This window comes from Gobio gobio, assembly GCF_949357685.1.
Source record: "Gobio gobio genome assembly, chromosome: 4".
Classification (NCBI taxonomy): domain Eukaryota; kingdom Metazoa; phylum Chordata; class Actinopteri; order Cypriniformes; family Gobionidae; genus Gobio; species Gobio gobio.
Window position 1 is genome coordinate 60,709,725 of NC_137100.1, and position 23,448 is coordinate 60,733,172.

At 36.1% G+C, this 23,448-nt stretch overlaps 2 protein-coding genes across 5 annotated transcripts in view; one reads left to right on the forward strand and one right to left on the reverse strand.

Moving 5' to 3' along the window:
- Positions 1–70: 70 nt before the first annotated feature.
- Positions 71–22,326, reverse strand: osmr (oncostatin M receptor). Of its 4 annotated transcripts, none has more exons than XM_079815865.1 (17): positions 20,785–20,910; positions 20,505–20,656; positions 20,280–20,430; positions 15,618–15,881; positions 14,091–14,220; positions 11,701–11,843; positions 11,276–11,409; positions 10,783–10,933; positions 8,777–8,853; positions 8,299–8,509; positions 8,045–8,224; positions 6,067–6,168; positions 5,723–5,881; positions 4,587–4,739; positions 3,090–3,171; positions 2,925–3,000; positions 71–1,262 (listed from the first exon to the last, which is right to left on the reverse strand). In XM_079815865.1, exons 1-17 carry the CDS (start codon positions 20,858–20,860, stop codon positions 927–929), a joined length of 2,577 nt encoding a protein of 858 aa, XP_079671991.1. In that variant the 5' UTR covers positions 20,861–20,910; the 3' UTR covers positions 71–926. The 4 variants fall into 4 exon arrangements, with proteins under 4 accessions (XP_079671991.1, XP_079671990.1, XP_079671993.1 ...); XM_079815864.1 differs by having other exon boundaries at positions 79–1,262; positions 8,045–8,227; XM_079815867.1 differs by having other exon boundaries at positions 79–1,262; positions 8,045–8,227; positions 20,280–20,441; positions 20,785–20,888.
- Positions 22,327–22,806: 480 nt separating this feature from the next.
- Positions 22,807–23,448, forward strand: part of lifra (LIF receptor subunit alpha a) — a 38,445-nt gene continuing 37,803 nt past the window's right edge. Inside the window, exon 1 of the mRNA XM_079815863.1 lies at positions 22,807–23,025. The gene's annotated coding sequence lies outside the window, so the exon portion shown is untranslated. The remainder of the gene's footprint in view (positions 23,026–23,448) is intronic.

Sequence of the window (23,448 nt, forward strand, 5' to 3'; positions counted from 1 at the left end):
ATCTGTGTCATTTGAGTGTGTGTGGAGGCATTTTACCTCTTCTCTAGGAGTAGATTGGTACTAGATTCGTCCCAATTTCAGTAGACTTCGAATCATTTATTTCAGATGTAAAGCCAAGATTTTTGGCAGAATATACAGTATAGGCAATTGCACATTGCTCTGAAAAAGCGATAATATTTGACCAGAAATACTGTCATTTGGTAACATTGGTTAATGCACCATGAACTAACAATGAGCGATACTTAAACAGCATTATTATATCCGTTACACAGCATTTATTCATCTTGGTTAATGTTCATTTCTACACTATTACTGTTCAAAAGTCAGTGAGGATTTTTAAGATATGACACAATATTTCTACTACGAATAAATCCTGTTCTTTTGAACATTCTATTCAACAAAGAATCCTGAAAAATATATAGCAGCACAACTGTCTTCAACACTGATAATAATAAATGACTCGTATCATCATATCAGAATGATTTCTGAAGGATCATGCGACACTGAAGACTGGAGTAATGATGCTGAAAATACAGCTTTGAGCACAGGAGAAAATTACATTTTATCATATATTCAAATAGAAAAGAGTCCTCCTTTCAAAATGAACACATTCATTGTTAGTTCATGAAACATATTAACCTGATTCTGAAGTGTTCCTCATAACACACATTCACTCAGGAGAGAACATTTTGTACTTTGTGTAACATGCAAAACACAGATAAAGAACCTGGAATATATTGCAAAATCTCAAGTGTCACATATTGCAAAAATCGCATTTCACAACACTTCTTGTCTTTAAAGGCTGTTTTGCAGAAGGAAGAGGGGTCCTGACGTTGTGATCTCACTGAACATCTTTGTGATCCGATCAGCAGAGCCATATTGTTTGGTGGTGTGTGTATAAAATATCACTGTGTAACTGTGAGTTTTCATGACTTGGCAACAGAAGTGACATAGTCAGTTGAAAAGCCTGAGATCTCAGACTCCTGTCTTGTGGCTTCCGTCTCAGGAGTCTCCAGCAGCTCTGAAGGCACGTCTTGCTGCACATAGGACATGTAAGTGAAGTTTGTGAGACCTGTGGCTGCACGCATGTCTGCGGTGAGATGGCAGGATGGTGGCGTGACTTTAGGGCTAATGAATGCACAACTTGGATCCTCTGCGCTCACCAACCATGTTTTCTCTGTCGTGGTGGGCGGCACATCTAAAATTTCGACATCGCACCATTTGCAGTCCTCTATCATCAGAGAAAGGATTTTTTCACTCGCCTTGAAAAGAGCAAAAAAAACTGTCAAGAAGTAAAAAAAAAATTACTGGGTAATATTTATACCCATAAGACTTACGTTCATCTAATAACAAATGAAGATCTTTGTGATGAAATCTGAGAGCTTTCTGTCCCTCCATTGACAGCTACACAACTACCACTTTGACGCTTCAAAAAGTTCATAAATAGATAGTAAAAATAATCCATATGAATTGAGCGGTTTAGTCCAAATTTTCTGCAGAGACTCAATCGCTTTATTTAATGAACAGATTTCCTTTAGGCTTATTTACATATAGTCAAGTCAACTTTATTTATATAGCGCTTTTAACAATGCAGATTGTTTCAAATCAGCTTCACAGAGTTAAACAGGAAAATAATGCAACAGAATTTTATTCGGCCGTACAGCCGCTCCGGAGAAAACGGTGATGTCGTCAGTTCAATTTCAATTATCATACAGTGACAGTGTGGGCTTTAGAACAGTAATTAGATCAGTAATTTAGTTTATATGGTTAATTTAGTTTAATAATTAGATTTATTTGGATATTTAGTTGAAAAATGTAGTGTCCCCAACTGAGCAAGCCAAGCCAGAGGCAACAGTGGCAAGGAAACCAAAACCCCATCAGGCGACCTAATGGAGAAAAATAAACCTTGGGAGAAACCAGGCTCAGTCGGGGTGCCAGTTCTCCTCTGGCCAATTAACAAACAGCGTATTATTATTATTATTCTGGCAACTTTACAGGTCAGAGATCATAATAGATCGGAATATTCGAAGGATCGGAGGCAACACGCCGGAGACGGGTTTATTGAGGATGACATATCGATTTAAGTTTTATTAAATTGTAATATTCGAACAATCGGAGTCATCACGCCGGAGACGGGTTTATATAAACATTCATCAGCACACACATCAGTTGTGGAAGCTCAAGCATGTTCTCTTGATGTGTGAGAACCAATGAGGTTCATTCGTCTTATGCAGCTGGATTGAGCTTCAGCAAGAGCCAATGAGGTTCATTCTCGTGTTACGCAGCACGTTTGAGCTTCAGCAAGAGCCAATGAGGTTCATTCTCGTGTTACGCAGCTGGATTGAGATTCATTGAGAACCAATGAGGTTCATTCAGAGTGGTAGTTGTGTAGCTGTCAATGGAGGGACAGAAAGTTCTCAGATTTCATCAGAAAGATCTTCATTTGTGTTTGAAGATGAACGAAAGTCTTAGGGGTTTGGAACGACATGAGGGTGAGGAAAACATGACAGAATTTTCATTTCTATGAAAATATAATGGATGGATGGATGGATGGAGATAGATAGATAGACAGACAGATAGATAGACAGACAGACAGATAGACAGACAGATAGATAGAGAGCGGAGTTAAAGAGCTCAACTAGAACATCACTTTGATATATTTGTAACTGTAATGCAACCTGCTCATAAAAACAGCTCAACTAGCCTAAGATGGTTTAAGCTGATTTTCAAACCTCTTCAAGCCTGTTATCTGCCGGTTTAGCTCACATGCTGAAAATTACCTAAAATATGTCTAAAACCCGCCAAAAAAAGACAAGCATGGCCAGGCTGGGATACCAGAAAAGACCATCAAACCAACTTAGGCTGGTTTGGGCTGTCAAAATAAATAGAGGCACTGCAGTTACAGCATCAATATAATGAATTACTTCATAAAGATCTTCATCCAGGTCCAGAGCTTTTAGGTGCAGAAAGCTGAACGTTTCTTTTGGAAATCCTATTATCCTGGAAATGGTTGGACAGAAGTCATCAGCACATCACCGACACAAACTGCAGTCCATCACCATCACAGCTAATATACTATAAGAACTTACGTGCTTCTGTACGACCACAGGCAAAAGCAACAACCGACCAAAACCAGGAGAGGGGTCAAAATCCTGGCTGCCAGCAGGTAATCTGTGGAGAGAATTATCACCTCCTATTATACTTCAACATTATGAAACTGTCCACAAAATAATAGTTAGTAACACATATTCTCACCGGAGCGTCCTACGCTGGAACTCAGTCTCTCGTGAACGCGCGTACAACAGGTAGTGGAGGTTAGAGATTACAGTTTGTAAAGTTTTAAAGACATTTTTCTTACACAAACGCATCGCTTCGCTTCAGAAGGCCTTTATTAACCCCCCGGAGCCGTGTGGAGCAGTTATATGATGGATAGATGCACTTTTATGGACTACAAAACAGAAACAGCAATTCACTACCATTACAAGAGCCCGGACTTTTTTAAATATAACTCAGATTGTATTCGTCTGAAAGAAGAATGTCATGTACACCTAGTCATGGGCTAGTTTTCACTTTTGTGTGCGCTATCCCTTTAACTAACATGAACTAACAATGAGCAATACACGTGTTACAATATTTATTCATCTTTTGTTGTTAGTTAATACAAATCCAGTGCATAAACTAATGTTAACAAATGCAACTTTTGATTTCCATAATGTATTAAATTAATAAATGTTGAAATTAACATTTAAGATTAATAAATGCTGTAGAAGTATTAGTTCATGTTAACTAAAGTAGATAACTAATGTTAACTAATGAAACCTTATTGTAAACCATATAGTTAATATTCACTGTGAATATGCAAACAAACCTTTTCTATTTTCTGTGGAGCATTTTGCACACTAAAAAAGTTATTTTGTACCTACTTTTGTAGAACATTTGTCAAATATTGAAATAATCAGATTAGGCGTTTAGTTGTATTATTAGTTTTAAAAAGTCTTTATCAGCGTCCTGTGCTTTTCTGTCTTCTCTATTATAAGAAAGCAGATTTTATAAAAGATTTCTATTTCAAATAAATGCTGTTGAACTTTCTGTCCATCAAATAAATCCTGATAAAAGCATCACGTTTTCCACAAAAATATTAAGCAGCACAACTGTTTTCAACATTGATAATAATCATAAATGTTTCTTGAGCAGCAAATCATCATATTAGACTGGAGTGATGATGCTGACAATTCAGCTTTGATCGCAGGAATAAATGACATTTTAAAATATATTCATATAGAAAACATTTCTTTTAAATTGTAAGACTATTTCACAATATTACTGTTTTTTTATCAAATAAATGCAGCCTTGGTAAGCACTTAACCAAAATTAATAAATGCTGTAAAAAATATTACAGCAGCTTTTATGTTCCACAGAAGAAAGTAAGTGACACAGGTTTTAAATGATATGAGAGTGAGTAAATGATGACAGTTTTCATTTTTGGGGGTGAACTCACAACAGTGTAGTTTATTACTGCAGAACACTGTTATATTATAAAACTCATTTCTGTTAGTGTGCATGTGATCGTATGGCGTTTGTCTCACAGTTCTTTCTGGTTCTGAAGGTGGCGGTGGTCTCCGGTCCACAGCCTGCAGACGTACATGCTGCCAGGTGAAATGTGTACGGCTGGTCCTCCGCAAGACCGCTGACTGTGAAAGACTTGCTGTGAGGATCGCCCACGGTCTGTCTGAAGGAACCTGCCAGAACAAACAGCGAGGGGAGCGTAACGGACGGGTTAGTAATATAATGTGAGATTAAAATGTATTTTCTCACGCTATTCAATTGGCGTATGGCAACAACAACAAAAAATAGCTGCTTAACTCTAATTATCAACATGATCAAAACTTTGCGGTGGAAAATCTGTTGAACACAATCTACTACATGCCTTCTGTTTTCTGATTTATAGTTTATGCTATAATTAGGCCTTTTAGTGTAATTGTAAAAATGTCCCCTTCAGCTCGTGGTTCACGTGTCTGTACAATCTTTACTGATTTTTTATAAAAAATCGTAAGAAAAACTTCTATTGTTAGTAATATTTCAAGATGAACACTTACTGGAGTGAAGCAACCTGATTATCCATATATCATTTTTTTAGAAACCATCAATTTTGATAGATTAGAAACTTTTGAGGACGGTTTGTTCGTCTCTCAATCATCATTGTATTTATTGCATTATATGTTTTACAACTACAAGACTTTGATTCTAAAACTAAGCAACTAAATATCATCTTACTAAATTATTGGGAGATATAGATTGACAACTGATATGTATATGCATTTTAGGTAAGTAAGCTGCTATTACCTTTACAAAGATCTAATTGATTTACTTTACAAGTGATCATAATTTTATCTTTCCTTTTGTCTATATCAGCAAATGCACCAAATATGTTTGCTTAGTGTTTTTTTTCTCCTTGAGTCTGAGCTCCATATTCTCACTATATCATACTATATGAGGCATAAAAGCCTGATGTATTAAATATGACACAAAACAAAAAACACATATACAAACTCTTCTTTTTTAGATTTTGTCTTTCAGGTTCAATAAACGGTTCATTACAAAAAAAATTTATTGTTCTGACTATTATTTCATATGTCATGTTTTATAGGGTGTAGATGATCTACATGTTACAGAAACTTTATTATATATTTTCATTCTCATTTAAGGGCATCACAACACTTACTGAGACGGGAGCCGGCCTCTGAATCTTCTTGTACCGTGATCACGTATCCTGTGATGAATCCAGCGTGACTCGGATCCTCCTCATTGAAACTCCATTTCAGGTTTACAGATGACCAAGTTATGTTTGGTTTAGTGTCCAGTGTAGGGTTCTGTGTCGGCTCTTCACAACACACACACACCAAAAAATGTACTATTTATATGTTATATTGCACGATACAGAACATTTTGTAATTTTTTCCAATGCAATATAGCACCTCTAGTACAGTATAAGCAGCTGTTTATTTACTTTAATGCCCTATAGATATGTAGCAGGTAAAGTGTGTGTGTGTGTGTGTGCACTCTTACCCTGTTCTTTTAAGTATCCGATCTGTTTCTCACAAGGTCGATGTCCCTCAGCGCTACAGCTGTAGATTGTAAAGGTGTATTGAACTCCTGCTTTAAAATCCCCTGTAAAAAAATGTCAGTTTTACAGAGATTTTAAACAATAATTAAAAAAACCTAGTTTTTCCTCAAGATGACTTAAAATAAGACAAAACAAGCATTAAAATAAACCACTAAGGGCCCTATTTTAACGATCTAAGCGCATGGTCTGAAGTGCATGGTGATTCCAATGGTGTTCGAATCCACGGGGAAAATGGTTGGCGTGCCCAGCGCATGGTCCAAAAGGGTTGTCCCTATTCTCTTAATGATTAATGGGTGTGTTTTAGGCATAACGTGCAATAAACCAATCACAGCCTTATCTACCATTCCCTTTAAAAGCCAGTTGCGCTTGCACCAGGTTAAGACCAGGTTTTTGTTGGTCAATGGCGCAGTCGTTTTCAGTTCCTCAAAATAGCAACGCGCCAACAATGCGCCTGAACACACCTGGTTTTCAGACCAGCACGCCCATGGGTGAACAGATGGGCGCGAGTGCATTTGCTATTTCAACAACGTGGTGCTGGACGTGAAAATGATAACTGCGTCGGGCTGAAACTAGCAAAAAACACTTGCGTTGCGCCTGGTGCCACATTGCACCGGGTGTATGATAGGGCCCTCAAAATCTAAATATATATTTTTTTAATTCAGTTTTTTCTTCTTTATTTGAAGAACCATGATTCCCATGGTCTAATTTTAAAAGTGTGATTTCTAGAACTGGAAAAGTCATGGGCCATGGGCATTTTTATATCTACACTAAAAAAAATATAGTAGCAACATTTTGGCTTAACAGATTGAACTTAAATTTACAGTAAAATGATATTTATATTGTATTAACTGATATAAGGTTAATATACCAACCTACTGATGTGCTAAAATCTTTCGCACCTTTATAATATGCTAACAACCAACAAAAACATGAGTGGTAATGAGAAAGTCATGTGATGAATCATATCTCATTAACTATATATACATTTTAGGATTACTTGTTTTTGTTCGTTTTGATTTATTACAGCTTTTCACCGTATATAGTAAGTGAACTTACCATCAACCCTAATGTTTTTACAGTCTTTATACAGTTGTGCAAGCTCAAAAAAAAAATGCTTTAAAAAATCATTAAATTCTGCCTAGGCTCACTATAGAGACAGAGCGACATGCGTCATAATCTGAAAACCACGCCCACCGGGGGCAAAAACAATCAAATCGTCTCCATTGACTTTGTATTGCGTGAAGCGCCTCCTTATCATTTATGACTTATAACAAAAAACAGAACAATGTCTAAAAGCTGACATGTGACGGGGTGTACAGCAAACAAGCTAATGAACACAGAACCAAAAACCCAGAAGTTTTAATAAGCTGTTGACCCAAAAAACAAACGTTTAAAGACAAAAAAGTGGATACAGGCCATTGAGCCAGAGTGCGACACGCTATATTACACTCAGAACTACACCACGAGGGGAACGTAATCAGCGACAGGAAATATAATATATAAAACTGATATTGGGATGTTTGACTTAACAGTGTCAAAATGTTTACTGCACACATAGGCATACTGATTATCAGGATCCCAAAATGTACCCATTCTTCCTGCTGAAGCTTCACGTCTTATTGCCTGTATCCACTTTTGTCTCCTTAAACGCTCGTTTTTTGGGGCGACGGCTTATAAAAACTTAGTTCTGTGTTTTTTAGCTTGTTTGCTGTACACCCTGTCACATATCAGCTTTTAGACATTGTTCTGTTTTCATTTCATAAATGACAAGGAGGCTGCCTCACGCAATGCAAAGTCAATGGAGAGCGTTGGATTACTTATATATATACAGTAATGCTGTCACATATCTAAAAACACATCAACGGTACTACTTTTACTTGTATTGTAAGAATATGGCACCACATACAAACAGCTTTATACCTGCGTTCAGGTTTAAGGAGCTCTGATTAGCTGGGACTTTTCTCCACTGTAAGTTGCAAGGGGGTGCAATACCCAGCATGCACCACTCTACGATGTAATCACATGTGGCGGCAGAGTCCCTCGTCCAGGTGAGCTGAAATCCTTTTGCATTACCTATAATCCTCTTCTCCTTCTGTGTGTCTGCTGCAGTAACAACAGTCAGTTATCTCGCGTTATACATGAACCCCATGAACATTGAGCATTACGCTTGTCACCTGTAAATGCTGAAGTGCGTTGAATAGTGATGTGGGATGGTATAGATAAGCCAGATTGAGTGACGGCCCTCACGGTGATGTCACACATATGAAGATCCAAGGGTAGTTCTGTCTGCGTCTGTGTGACATTCATGCACACAGTCCTCTGTGGATTTCTGTTGCTCACACACACCTCATAGGCTTCAATATCTGATTGTGAGTCACTGCTGACCTGAGGAAGCGGGAAATGTGTTCACACAGATTGCTTATACGATTGTTTGTGTTGTTACAGCAAAAAACAAAACAAAAAACACTATATATATATATATATATATTTATTTAAATACATTTCAAAATGTACAAAAAAAACATACCAAAAATATATTGCTAATATAGCTGCAATGCACTTCGGCCAGTAACTGTACTAAACATGATATAAAGTACCATGCATGGTGAAAATCCTTAATAAGTCTGAATAATGTTGAATATGTAAACTTACAGTTTTCCACACAAGTGTGACGGTGCGATTGGGATCGTCCCGGATTCGTCTCCACAGATCTACGGTCACTAGAGGCTCTGCAGAACAAAATAATGTCAAGTCAAGTTCCCTTTATTTCTATTGCGCCTTTCACAACACAGATTGCTTCAAAGCAGCTTTACAGTGATGATAGGAAATTCATTTTGCTTTAGATGAAATGTTAAAGTAAGTTTTTGATTGATTCATTTCTGTTGTAAAAACTGTTTTCAAAATGTAAAAACGCATGTAAAAAATATATTTCACAAAATGAAAACTAATGTAAATATTACTATTATAAGTGTGAATCAAAAAATTAAAAGCAAAACAAATCTAGCTATAAAAATATCTCTTAAATGTCTTGTTTTGTGTGTGTGTTTTGGTCATAATTTATACTTTTTTAAATCTAATTTCAGCTTTTTATTTCATAATTAGGACTTTTAATTAAGATTTAGATTTTTAAGTCATAATTTTGACTTTAAATCCAAAATTTAGATTTTTTTTATCTCAGAATTATCTCAGAAAGTCCTCATTTCAACTGTTGATCTCACAATGACTTAGCATGTCATATAGTTGACTTTTTATCTAATAATGAGGACTTTTAAAATCATATTTTCAACATTGTATCTCTTATTTATGACTTTATGATAATTGAAATGAGCTCATCAGTAATATAGTTGAATATTTAGTGTCCCCAACTGAGCAAGCCAAAGCCAATGTAGAACTATATTTTTGTATTTTCTTGAATTCATAAGGTAATCTTATGACTTAAATATGTCTTTTATATCGTCATTGTAACAAGGCCAAAAGTAAATGTATATATAAATATATATCATTTTATTCATCATTTTTTATATATATAATACACATATATATATATATATGTATGTATGTATGTATGTATGTATGTATGTATGTATATATGTGTGTGTGTGTGTGTGTGTGTGTGTGTAACAATTAATCACATCTAACACAAAAGTTTATATTGCAAGTATATATATTTGTAATACATATTTTCACATCGAATCTCCAAATTAATGTAAAAACATGAACACAGTATAATTTAAATATTTATTTAATGCCATTTTTTCTAAGCACTGTGAATGAAGGCCAGTATGACTGATACCAGTAACTGATACTGATGTCTCTATTCAAACAATTTTTTCTCAATTTCTGTGGATGAAATAAGTAATTATAATCATTCAACATTACAGTATAATTGAAAGCCAAAATGTTTAACATTTAATAGGCTTTATTCATATTGATATTTTTAATACCATCTCTTAATTCAGCACTAGGTATATTAGGCTGCTGTCACTTTAAGACCAGTACTTGTCACTTTAAGTCTCTTTCATATTCACTTAAGACATAACTGACTGTGTTTACCTGAATACTCTCCAAGACCAGCATTTTGACATTATTTTGTGTGTATTTGACAGTTTAAGGTCAATAAGCAGCGAAAAAGCACTCAATTTAGTTCTGAGAGGCGGACTTATGAGTGCGCACTTTGGGTATGAGCACAAAATCTGCGGGAATGAGTAAAGTTATGCACAATACGGGTAATCGCCACACCAAAATGCAAGCCCTGTAGCACCAACAATATTCATCCGGAGCAAATGAAACGAGTGAGGGGAGGCGAGTTTGTGTGTAACTCACTGTCTGAGAGATGAGAGAGAGAAAGAGCAGCTGGTATCGCGTATCTATTCTGAGGAAAATGAGTATTGGAAGCGTTTCAGATATTTCAGAATTGATTTGTATCGAAAAAAAATACTACATTTTACTTTATTATTTCAGACTACAATTGAAAACTGTATATATTGTATAGCCTATAAAATTCAACCTGCCAAAGTAGCTAGTAGGAGTAACTGCGTTACACGCCACTGCTGAAATACACCCGCATTTGCCGGGTGTTGATGTCAAGCCCTGGTCCCCATTGTGAAAACTCCTTAGTTCTCTATCTATTATTGGTGATCATTCTTTCATGAACTTACCTGTGATGAATTGCCTTTGCGGTGTCCATCGCCCCCAGTCGTTCCCCTGCACTCGACAGCGCCCCCTAGTGGAGTACATTGTGCTGGGCTTCAGGTGCAGTAGTCTAAATGTGTAATGCTGCATTGCGTCAGATCCATTCTTATCTAACTCCTGTAAGACAACAACACAGGACGTGCCTCAGCATTTCTGTTAAGTTAATTTACTTTATCTGATGTGGTGTTTCAGGGTTATAGAGCTTATGAAAGTCCCTCTTGTCTCATTTCAGAGGAATAACAAAAATATGTTGTGCAACCAGAAAAAAAACACCTTAAAGTGATTATTTTACAATCTCTTTATGAACGTTTTGAAGCGTCAGAGCTTTGGGAGGACCGAAATCTCATCATTTGTGTTCTGAAGATGAACGAAAGTCTTAAGGGTTTGGGACGACATGAGTAAATGATGACAGAATTTCCATTTCTTTTGGTGAACTATCCCTTTAATGTGATGCATTACCTGTATAGTCCCTCTTGGTTCAAGTTCAATCTGGCAAACCAAAAGAAGTCCTTTGAAACTCCCACTGAGCTGTAAGACCACCACTGAATCCAACACACCTGCAGTCACGTCAAGACGCACAGGGACCGGAAAAACTAATGCGAGATTGAATGGTTAAGAAATTAAAGAGGTGATCCCAAAATGTTGGCATTATTCCCTCTCAAAACAATGTCAAATTAACTTATTGACAGGGCAATCCCTCTGCAACCTGAGGTAAAGCATCTTAATTTAGAGTATAATGGTGATAGTTCATATGAGTTTTCAACTTACAACCTTTTGCTTATCTGACCCAGATCTTTGTCCACATCACTGAGCTGTATGATCCCTCAAAGCTGCAAACTCTGCTGTATGAATTTTAGTCGTCACTTGAAATTAATCATATTCACCTCTTTCTGTGATATTGAATATGTAGGACTCGCTCTCTTGCCCCAAAGGGTTTGTCACAAGCAAGGTGAGGTTGTAGTGGATCTGCTGTGGGACGACTTCAAAACTGCAGGACTCAGGCTTATAGTTGACAAATGTAGAGTCACTGAAGGAGAAAATGCAGTCAAAGTGACTTTTATTGAGTCAAAATTAAAATAAGTATGAATTCCGCCCGCCCTGCTGAACACAGTTAATAGGACCGTTCACCCAAAAATAGAGCTGCACAATATATCGAAATATCACAAATGCACATATCGCAAGGGCACACAATATCTGAATGATTTTAATAGGCTACTTCAACATTGTGAAATTTGTATGTTTTAGGTCAACGCATATAGCAGAGAATAGACTGAGCACATGACTGTTACTTATGTGACTTGCTTGACATTAAAAAGTGTTATTAAACACAATAAATTGCGAAAAACTACTCTTTGCAGTCTTGTGCTGTCTGCTGTCCAAAACACACTGAAATGTGCGCACAAGCCATTCTTTTTTTGTTGTGTCTTGTTACACACTCAAACTGTCAATGCTTTCTTTTCCCAGAAAGAATGTGAAACACATAAATGGTATCTTTCTCAGTTTTTAAATAATTTTTAAAATATAATTTAAATTGATTTTACACACTTAAAGCACTATCGTATCGCATATCGAATATTGCATTATTTAACAAGGATTTCGCATTTTTCTTCAATATCGCACAGCCCTACCCAAAAATGACATTTGCTTCACACTCATTTCAAACCTGTATTACTTTCTTATGAACACAAAAGAAGATATTTTGGAAAATCTGTCCTTAATGAAAGTCAATGGGGTTCAGTGAACCCCAAGCGTTCTTCAAAATATGTTGAAGAAATAACACACTCTTAAAAATAAAGGCATCAGCGGTTCCACAAATAACTTAAAGGGTTAGTTCACCCAAAAAATGAAAATAATGTAATTTATTACTCACCCTCATCCCGTTCCCCACCAGTAAGACCTCTGTTCATCTTCTTGAAGCTTCGGAGCGTTATGAATCAGTGAATCGAATCAGCGGTTCGGAGTGCCAAAGTTATGTGATTTCAGCAGTTTGGCCATAGATATACATAATAAAGGCTAGATGTCTTACGGCGGAGTCTCTAACGTCATCACCGGCGGCCATCTTGTCACAGGCAGGTCTCTGTGGTACTTGATGTAAGGCGAGTGATCTGCACGAACACAAATACTCTTATCTCGCTGAAATCTTGACGGATTTACAAATTGTTTGGTTTCTTACAAACATTATTAACGTGGCTATAATTCTGGATGCTTGAACAAATTATGAATAATTATTCCTAAGTATGCTGTCATAACTACATATCTGACGTTTATAACAAAACAAACAGTTTGAAAATCAGTAGAAAATTGAGCAAGATATGGTTATTTAAAAAGTACATGCACCATTAAAACACAATGTTACGAGTGAGCGAGCTGACTGTGACAAGATGGCCGCCAGGTGCGGACGTCGACCTCCATTGGCCAGCAGCGCAGACGAGACATCTCGCCTTTATTATGTATATCTATGAGTTTGGCCGTTTGACACGCGATCCGAGTCATGATTCGACTAGCTGATTCATAACGCTCCGAAGCTTCATGAAGCAGTGTTTTGAAATCGGTTATCAATATATAAGACGTGATTTAGTTTTTTTGCCGCACCAACAATATTCTCGTCGCTTTATAATATTAATATTGAACCACTGTACTCACATGAACTGATTTAAATATGTGTTTAGGACATTGATGGATCTTGAGAGTGTAAATGTCATTGCTGAACAAAAATATCTTAATTTGTGTTCTGAAGATGAACGGAGGTCTTACGGGTGGGGAACGGCATGAGGGTGAGTAATAAATGACATTATTTTCATTTTTGGGTGAACTAACCCTTTAACATTCATGGAACCTTTACATTCCACAAAGGTTTTAGATTATTCAAATGTAATAAAAGAAAGTGGTTCTTTTAAGAACTGGTGACTGAATAATAGTTATTTAATGGCATCACTGCAAAAAAAAATCCCTTTGAAACCTTTATATTTAAGAGTGTACCAGTATCGAAAGACATGGGGGTGAGTTAATAATGTCAGAAGTTCCCTTTTTGTGTGGACTATCCCTTTAAGAGCATATATGAATATATGTGTTGTGTATTGTCGTGACTCGCTATATCTATTTAATCTTTTCTGTCTTTTGCATATCTCTTTTGTAAAGCCTTCTTAGGTAGGTGTTTCAGTTAATCGTTATGCCACTGGTTAATTTCCACTGAAAATCAGCAGGCATTGCAGGTAACCTTACAGAGACAGAGATAGTACTCTGTGTTCTTTAGTAGTGATAAAATCAGACTAACCTGATTAGTAATGTGTAATTCCTTCTCTGCGGGTGTTTTAGGTTAGGAGCTCTGCGTATTTTCCATGAGCAGTTGACGCGTCGCATGTCTTCGGTATCGCATCTGAAGTCCTGCAGTTTCTCAGGAGGAACTGAACGTGGTTTAGCAGACATTAAAATCTCTCATCAGAAGCATCCCATCATGCTTAGAAGAAAATGGTTTGTAATGGAAGTTTGTAATGGATTACTATAGCATTTTTCTTAATTGAATTTAATTCAATTCAAGTTTATTTGTATAGCACTTTACAAAAAAAGCTTATTTCAATGTAACAGTTGTCTTTGGTCTTAAATATGTTTATATTCAATTTAGTGGGAAAATATTTCTTTCAAAAGTGTGCTTGTGCTGTCTGTCTTAAAAATAAAATTGTTTTTTCAAATTATTTTATTATCTAATGACGTTCAGAAAGAATTACAATATATCACATTTCAAGCTTCCAAAGGGGCCGAATTATGACTTAAAGGAACAGGCCAACTTTTTGGGACTTTAGCTCCATATCCCCCAGAGTTAGATAAGTCCACACATACCATAACTCTGTCTGACGCACCCACCGCTAGCCTAGCTTAGCACAAAGACTGGAGGTAAACGGCTCCAGCTAGCCTACTGCTCAATAAGTGACAAAATAACACCAACATTTTCCTATTTACATTTTGTGATGTGTATAGTTACATTGTGTACTAGACCGATATGGCTAGGAGCTATACTCTCATTCCTGCGTAATAATCAAGGAACTTTGTGCCTTCCCATGGGTGCAGCGGCGCAATAATATTACACAGCACCTGAAAATAGGCTTACTTCCGTCAACATAACCAACATGACAACCGGCTTACACAGGGAGCGTGCTGGGGACTATTTTCAGGCGCTGTGTATGTCTCTTATTGAGCAGTAGGCTAGCTGGAGCCGTTTACCTCCAGTCTTTGTGCTAAGCTAGGCTAGCGGTGTGTGCGTCAGACAGAGTTATGGCACGCACAGAGATGAGAATGGTATGTGTGGACTTATCTAACTCTGGGGGATACAGTGAATAAGCTAAAGTCCCAAAAAGTCTGCGTGTTCCTTTAATATATATATATATATTTCTTTTTTAATTGTTTTTGGAACTTCAGGAATCACAAAATGAATTGTGCTTTATTCAATTAATATAATACAGAGCCCCTAAAGGGCCATGGTGGTGGGGAAAAAAAATGAGATGGGATGCAATGTTTTGCATTTCCCCAAGAAATTTTGCTAAGTTTCTCGGGGGAACACAAAACGTTTGTGAGAGAATGCAAAAGCCTTGACAAATAATTGTTCCACCATTACCGTAACATACTGAGGTGAGTTAATAAATATTGAGATTAAGTAATAAATCTCATTATTACTGCAGAAATAGCGTAAGAAAAATTTTAGCCTGTACTGTATAGGGTGCCTATTAATCTTTAATTGTCCCTTTCTGTATAGGGTGCCTATTAATTTTTTTTTTGTTTCAAAATTGTGTTGACCTCTAGTACTCACAGGTGACATAGTTCAATACTACTTCACTGTCCGGCCCGCAGTAGAAGTTGACACCGAATGCATTTGTGACTTTGATGTTTTCCACTCTAATGGCTTTGACCTGTGGGCTTATGTTGATGACTTTGTAGGGAGTGTTGCTGAAGAACATAGAGGTGATGTGTGTCTCTGTGGGATAAATGCAGCAGAACATCACAGTGGAGCCCTCCCGTAACACCTGATTATCTGGGAACATCTTGATATCATCGTGAGTCAAGTTCATCTCCCCTACAAGAAAACGAGTAAATATATGAACAGATATGTTTATAGAACCATCCAAACACTCCACGAATGTAAACGATGTTTGCATGTTCAGAAATTGTCGCCACAATGCTATAGTCACATGATTTGTTGTCAGGGCATTGCTGAGGTGTTTTTAGCATATTGTCTGTGTTTGGTTGCTATTGTAAACGTGATGTATCATTTTGTGTGCGTTGTGATGAAATCTGAGAGCTTTCTGTCCCTCCATTGACAGCTACGCAAAGACCACTTTCGAGCCTCAGAAAAGGGAGTAAATATATCATTGAAGTGATCATGTGACTATGGCAAGCCGTTTTGACTTTTATTCATTCCCATAGGATATGAATTCTTGATATCAGTTAAAATGCTCATTTTTGATATCAGGAATTCGATTTGTACTAGTAACAATGTTAATTCTTAAAATCAGCAATTGAATTGCTACTAGTAAAAATGTTTATTTTTGATATCAATAATTCGATTGTCTCTAGTAGGAAAGCCATTTTAGATATCATGAAATACATTTCAACTAGTGACAATTGAATTCTTGATATCAGGAATTTGCATTTTTACTAGTAAAGTAATTATTGATGTCAAAAATTATAATTTTTACTTGTAAGAATTGTATTTCTGATTTGTGAAATTGGAATTTCAACTAGTAAGAAATCAATTCTTGATATCAACAACTGAATTTGAATGGCAGCCAATGGTGACACTTAACTAGTGAAAATACAATTACAGATGTCAACAATTGTAATTTTTACTAGTTAAAATTTTAGTCTTGATATCAAGAATTCGTATATTTTTGTGAGTGATGACGTCTTTGTTGACAATAATTTTTTTTTCCATTCCAGTGGAGATGTAATTCCTGCACTCTCAGAACAAAAGGTACAAAAGTTGTCACTGGGGCGGTACCTTTTCAAAAGGTACACTTTTGTTCTTTTTAGGTATTAATATGCATCTCTAAGGTACCAATATGCACCCTTTAGCTACAAAAGTTTTTTCTCAGTGTGATAATTTTTTATATCATGATATCAAAATTGTTATTATTACTAGTAGAAATCTAATTCCTGATTAACTGTAGTGAAAATGTAATTGTTGATATCAAGAAGTCATATCCTGCGAATGATTAAGGGCCCTATCAGACACCCGACGCAATGCAATGCCAGTCGCGACCGCGACGCAAGTGTTTTTTGCTAGTTTCAGCCTGACGCACAAATGATTTTCACATCCAGCACCATATTGTTTAAATATCAAATGCACTCATGCCCATCTGTTCACCCATGGGTGTGCTGGTCGGAAAACCAGGTGTGTTCAGGCGCATTGTTGGTGTGTTGCTATTTTGAGGAACTGAAAACGACTGCGCCATTGACCAACAAAAACCTGGCCTAAAGTCAATGGCGCAGTATTTTTTGTGTTATTTAAAGGGTGTGTTAGTAATATGCGCCTATAGGCAGGTACACAATGCGCGTACACTCTGCTTATTACACACACAGGGACGCGCAGCAGCACACAAACATTTTAAACTATTAAAGGGTTAGTTCACCCAAAAATGAAAATTCTGTCATTAATTACTCACCCTCACGTCGTTCGAGACCCGTAAGACCTCCGTTCATATTCGGAACACAAATGAAGATATTTTTGTTGAAAGCTGATGGCTGAGAAAGGCTTCAGATAGGCCTCCATTGGCATTCAGTACACTTATACTCCCAAGACGGATAAAAGGCACTCAAAACATCATTACAAAGTCCATCTCACCACAGTGACTCTACAATATTCTTACGATGCGACGACAATAGTTTTTGTGCGCAAAAAAAATCAAAATAACACCTTTTTCCAACTTGTTACTGCCTTCCGTGTGTGCCTCCACGACGCATGCGCGAGAATATGACGCAGATCCGGCGTTCGGACACATGACCCAGAAGTGATTTGTTTACAATCAGAGGAAGACGCGCGTATCTCAGCTGTTGGATTCTACATTGATCGTGCTTTAGGTCTCGGCGTAATGCTCAAAATGGGGCTTAAGTGTGCATTTCATGGAATCCCGAGCCCCGGCGCTACGTCATATTCTCGCGCATGCGTCGTGGAGGCACACGCGGAAGGCAATAACAAGCTGGATAAAGGTGTTATTTTGATTTTTTTTTGCGCACAAAAACTATTGTCGTCGCATCGTAAGATTATTGTAGAGTCATTGTGGTGAGATGGACTTTGTAATGACATTTTAAGTGCCTTTTATCGGTCTTGGGAGTATAAGTGTAATGAATGCCAATGGAGGCCTATCTGAAGCCTTTCTCAGCCATCAGCTTTCAACAAAAATATCTTCATTTGTGTTCCGAATATGAACGGAGGTCTTACAGGTCTCGAACGACATAAGGGTGAGTAATTAATGACAGAATTTTCATTTTTGGGTGAACTAACCCTTTAACAATAAAAGGATTCCTCTCTAGAGAAGTGTTCAGTTTTTCCGCTCACAAATTCCACCATGTAAATAGCGAATCTGCCATGGTGCAAGCACAACTGGCTTTTAAAGGGAATGGGAGATGAGACTCTGATTGGTTTATTGCACGTTACGCCCAAAACACACCCATGACTCATTTAGAGACTAGGTACAACACTTTTGGACCATGCGCCATGGATTCGGTCATGCCATGAGTGCATCTGTATAGGGCCCAATAAGTCAAAGCGGCTTGCCATACTATGTGACTCATGGTTTAACCTTAAATTTATGAAGTGACATGAGTGCTTTGTTTGTGCATAAAAACATAATTTACCACTTCATTTCTAAAATATCAATCCCCAACGCTCTCGCGTTAACACAACCTGCATGCATTGTGGTGCTCTCGTGAACGCACGTTGGAGATTAATATTTTGTAAATAAATTGTGTTTTTTTGCTCAAACAAAGCCCTTTATAAAATTGAGGTTAAACCACTGGAGTCACATGGATTACTTTAATGATGTTTTTACCTTTCTGGGGCATGAAAGTGGTAGTTGCGTAGCTGTCAATGGAGGGTCAGAAAGCTCTCAGATTTCATTGAAAATATCTTCATTTGTGTTCTGAAGATGAAAGGAAACTGGTTTGGAACGACACGAGGGTGAGTAAATACATATATGACAGAATTTTCATTTTTAGGTGAACTAACCCTTTAACTTCCTCTTTTAACCCATGACTGTCCTGACTTTGAACATGCCTGTTATGTGCCTCTCAACCGTCACTGATGAGTGTGCACTTCTGAGAGCATGCTGGTCAACCAGCCTCACCAGATAAACTCTACCAGACCAAACTTAAACATCTAACATTTGTGTATAATGATATTTTACAAAGAAAAAAAAGCCATAAGGAATGATCTCAGCAAAAAAAGAGCATCAGAGGAAGATCAAATGCTTATATAATTTACTTACCCTCAAGATTAAAAGAATAAAATAATTATGTCCACAGATAATTAATTTATAATAAATACTGAAATAAGCATTTTGATTTAATGGTTATAATGTCAAAGTGCCTTTCAATATATGAATCACATTTAAATTAATACATAAAAATGTAATAATAATATATATATATATATATATATATATGGGGTGTAACTGTACACAAAACTGACGGTTCGGTAAGTACCTTGGTTTTGAAGTCACGGTTCGGTACAGCAGTTTTACAAAATTGCTTTTTATTTATTTCTATTAAACAGTGGTTTACTGGGAAAAAAATTTGCCTGTCCTTAAATAAATTAAATTATAACTAAAAGTTAATTGAAGATATTGTTGTAAACTATATAGGGAGCCCTTACTTACACATTCATATTAAAGGTTAACAACAGAGCCCAAACTATTAGAATAAAACAGCTATTTATTTTTAGATATAATAATCAACACTCAAATAACACATTGTATGCCAACATGTAAACTTCACATACGTTTTTGCAATAACTTCTAAAATTTCGTTGTTGAAATAATCATTTTCATGAACATACATGAAATAATCAAGACATCACTTAACAGGTTAAGTAGAATATAATGAATAGGCTATATAGTGCATATATTTAGTGAAAGAGTTGATTTCTCTAGTGAATAAAATTCTGTGAACACTGAATGAATGCCTGAGGTAAAGGTGATGTGATGGCATTGTTTACAAGCAGTTATATTACTTTATATGTTCGTGTGGGAACTCGGATTGAAGTGTGTTCCGCGCTTAAAACAAGCCAACTGTTAACTGTTAAAGAGTGCGTGCACCGAACCGAAAGCCCTGTACCGTAACATAGGCTATATATATATATATTTGTCTCTCTTTTGCATTATTGACAGCAGATCTTATATTTGCAATTTTGTCAGACTTTTTGACCCCACTACATCTTCTTGGTCATGCACTTTTAAAACAAACTTTAAATGCCTACCATAGTTGGTTTTCCATAAACTCCAAGAGCCGGATGGTGAAGCGTCAGAGATGAGTCTTATTCTGACAGAGTGATCTACACAGTTCAGCGGGAGCTGTGAGGTCCAGACCATCGTGTGAACTGTGTCCAGTGATCCTCTGCTTACATTCATCTGTGAATAGACTGTAAACCATTAGTGCAAAACACAAAAATCAGTGCAAAACTGAGGAATGATGTTTCACGCACGCTGTCGACAATATCCATGTTTGCTGTGCGTCCAACTTGTATTTCATATGTTTGATTTCTGCCTTCTTGTTTCTGAAAAATACTCCACTCCATCTCCAGTCTCCACATGTCCAAAGCCTGAAGTTTAATAATGGTCGGCACAGAGACAGTATCTGTGGTAAAATACATTCACGGTATTGTAAACCTCTAGGAGAAATGCAATTACTTTACAGAAAAAGAACACTAAAGTGTGACCATTGAATCTGAGTAGAGGCAAAACATATCCTGATTTATATCTGACCTGAAGAAGAATTCCAGCCTTTAGCGTTTTCAAACAGGATGAAAATTGAAAGCATCTTTGTCCAATAGAAAATCATTATCACGGATGTAAACTCTTTCAGCTCTGTGATTCTGTGGAAGTGTAGGTGGTGTTATGAACCGTTAAAGTCCTCCTACTGCTGCCTTCCGTTTGAGGTTAAACTAATAATGCCTTCAGACTTAGATTTATGGCCTGTGAGTCATGAAGTCAAGATCATGAAGTTTAATCAAACTGAAGTTTAATGCATTATTTAGCACAGAGCTCCATCTACTGGAAATGCTTCAAATCCTTTTAAAAGGAAAGCTTTTTGATAGCAATTCTGTCACCATAAAATATTTTGTATCATAATATAATTAAAACCAAAACATGACCAACAAATGGACTCTTAAATAAATATTGTCAAAAATAGATAGCAAACAATCTCTGAATGTTTATATCAATGAGATGTTTATATCCCACCCACTCACAGGTGTTCCTATAGGATTTATATTTATAGTTAATTAATTTATATTTTATTTATAATTAATTAATTCATAATGTTTAGTAATTATAATCAAAACATGTTCAACAAATGAACTCTGCTGTCAACAAATACTATCTTTAGACAGAAAAGATTTAGTCCTAATACTTGTATTTAGATAAACAATATTAAACATTTAATTAAATTAATATTTAGGCTATATATATACATATATATACATATATATATATATATATATATATATATATATATATATATATATATATATATATATATATATATATATATATATATATATATATATACATATACATATACATATACATATACATATACATATACATATATATATATATATATATATACATACATACATACATACATACATACATACATACATACATATATATATATATATATATATATATATATATATATATATATATATATATACATACATACACATGCACACACACAAGAATATTACAAATCATATATGTATATATGATTTGTAATATTCTTGTGTTGCTGTACATGTAGTTATTTTTTATTAAAGATAAAATAAATATGTAATAAAATATATAGCCTATTTGTTAAATATATATATATATATATATATATATATATATATATATATATATATATATATATATATATATATATATATATATATATATATATTCATTTGATTATGAATGTGTAACTTATACATGTATTTTTGTTCATTTTTTTTTATTTTTCATCTAATTAATTAAAAAAAGTTGTCCCTTTCTATTAAAAAACATGTACCTGTTTTTACCTTACCTCACTTTACCTTATTTTGGTTACTATACATATATTCCTGTATTATAAATACACGCTGTGGTCATGGTGTATGTTCTCTTTAGTTTTGTTGTTCGTACAGTTTGGTGTTGGTTCAGTGGTTCTTCACCCACGTCACGAAGCCGCCCACGCTCCCATGGCCCGTCCCATGATCTCCAATCCCCCTCCGTCCAGCGTCCAGAAGCCTTGCTGAACAAATCCATAGAAAAAGAAAAAGAAAAAGAAGCGGATGCAACTGCAGCACCACTGAATATTGAGCAGAATGGGCGTGGCACGGAGAACAGAACTTTGCCTGTGATTGGTCAGTTATGTAGGGATTTAATAATAATTATCCAGTTTTTCGTCTATGCTGTTTATTTACAACTTAGCGGGTATTACATTTTCTCTGTATCATGTTTCATGTAAAAATATTCTCTGTACTGCTGCTGAAGAAACACACCGATAACTTTGTCACATGGTATCTGTTACTTTACTCAGCGCTGGTCGACATGGACTAATCGCAGTCGCTTGTGATGATCAAGAATGGCGTTTAATTTTTATTTAATAATTTTACAGAGATTACCGAGGTCATCTATATACGTGTCAGAATTACTAGATTCAGATGATTATATTCGTTATCATAAAAAAGGCGAAAACATTTTAAAAAGATTTGAATGCCCAGAATGCGGCCTTGAGCCGACAGTCGCCCCCTGGAGGAAGTCAAGTGTTTGTCGCATAATGAACGTTTGGAACGATCCGATCAGGACAGGAGCCATTTGGGAATGGTTATCCGGTTCGGTCCCCCCAGTTCCGACAACCGACACCCGTCTGGAAGGCCATGCGCTGCCATTAACCCAAACACACCAGCGCGTATAGCAGCCGTTATTTTTATGGATATAACTGGGTGATTTCGAAGACTTGAGGATACTAAAAACATCAAGGTAACAGTTTGGGAACGTGTGTGTTGTTTCAACGTTAGAAATCCCCGTTTATCTGTATTAACTCGCGACGTTTGCTTGTTTGTGTTATTATAAAAGAAACTTATTGACGTATCGAAATGTTTCGCTGTGAAATTCATAACGTAACGTTATTTATAAGATCAGTTAACGTTAGAGCAATTAATAGAGGGACAAGACGATTCCGTTTAAGATATGAATTTAGCTTTTTTTTAATTTTTTTTATAACTAAATGAGGTGAAGTAAAGGAAATGTATCCGTTTAAATGGGCTGTTTTGGTTAAATTGGCTATGTTGTGTCATGTTGTTTTCTCTCGTGGACCGTTTTGATGAATGGTTTATTGTAAACAGTCTTTAGGGGCGTTGCTTTATCATTTTAACCCAGAATATTTGCATCTTACATGTTACT

Excerpts from the sequence above, each read along its gene's own strand:
- osmr (XM_079815864.1), bottom strand. The coding sequence starts at position 20,860 with ATGATTTTCTATTGGACAAAGATGCTTTCAATTTTCATCCTGTTTGAA. Across the intron at positions 8,510-8,776 it reads TCACACTTGTGTGGAAAACT|GTCAGCAGTGACTCACAATC; the intron begins GTAAGTTTACAT and ends CCGCTTCCTCAG. Across the intron at positions 1,263-2,924 it reads TGGATGAAGATCTTTATGAA|GCGAGTGAAAAAATCCTTTC; the intron begins GTAATTCATTAT and ends GCTCTTTTCAAG.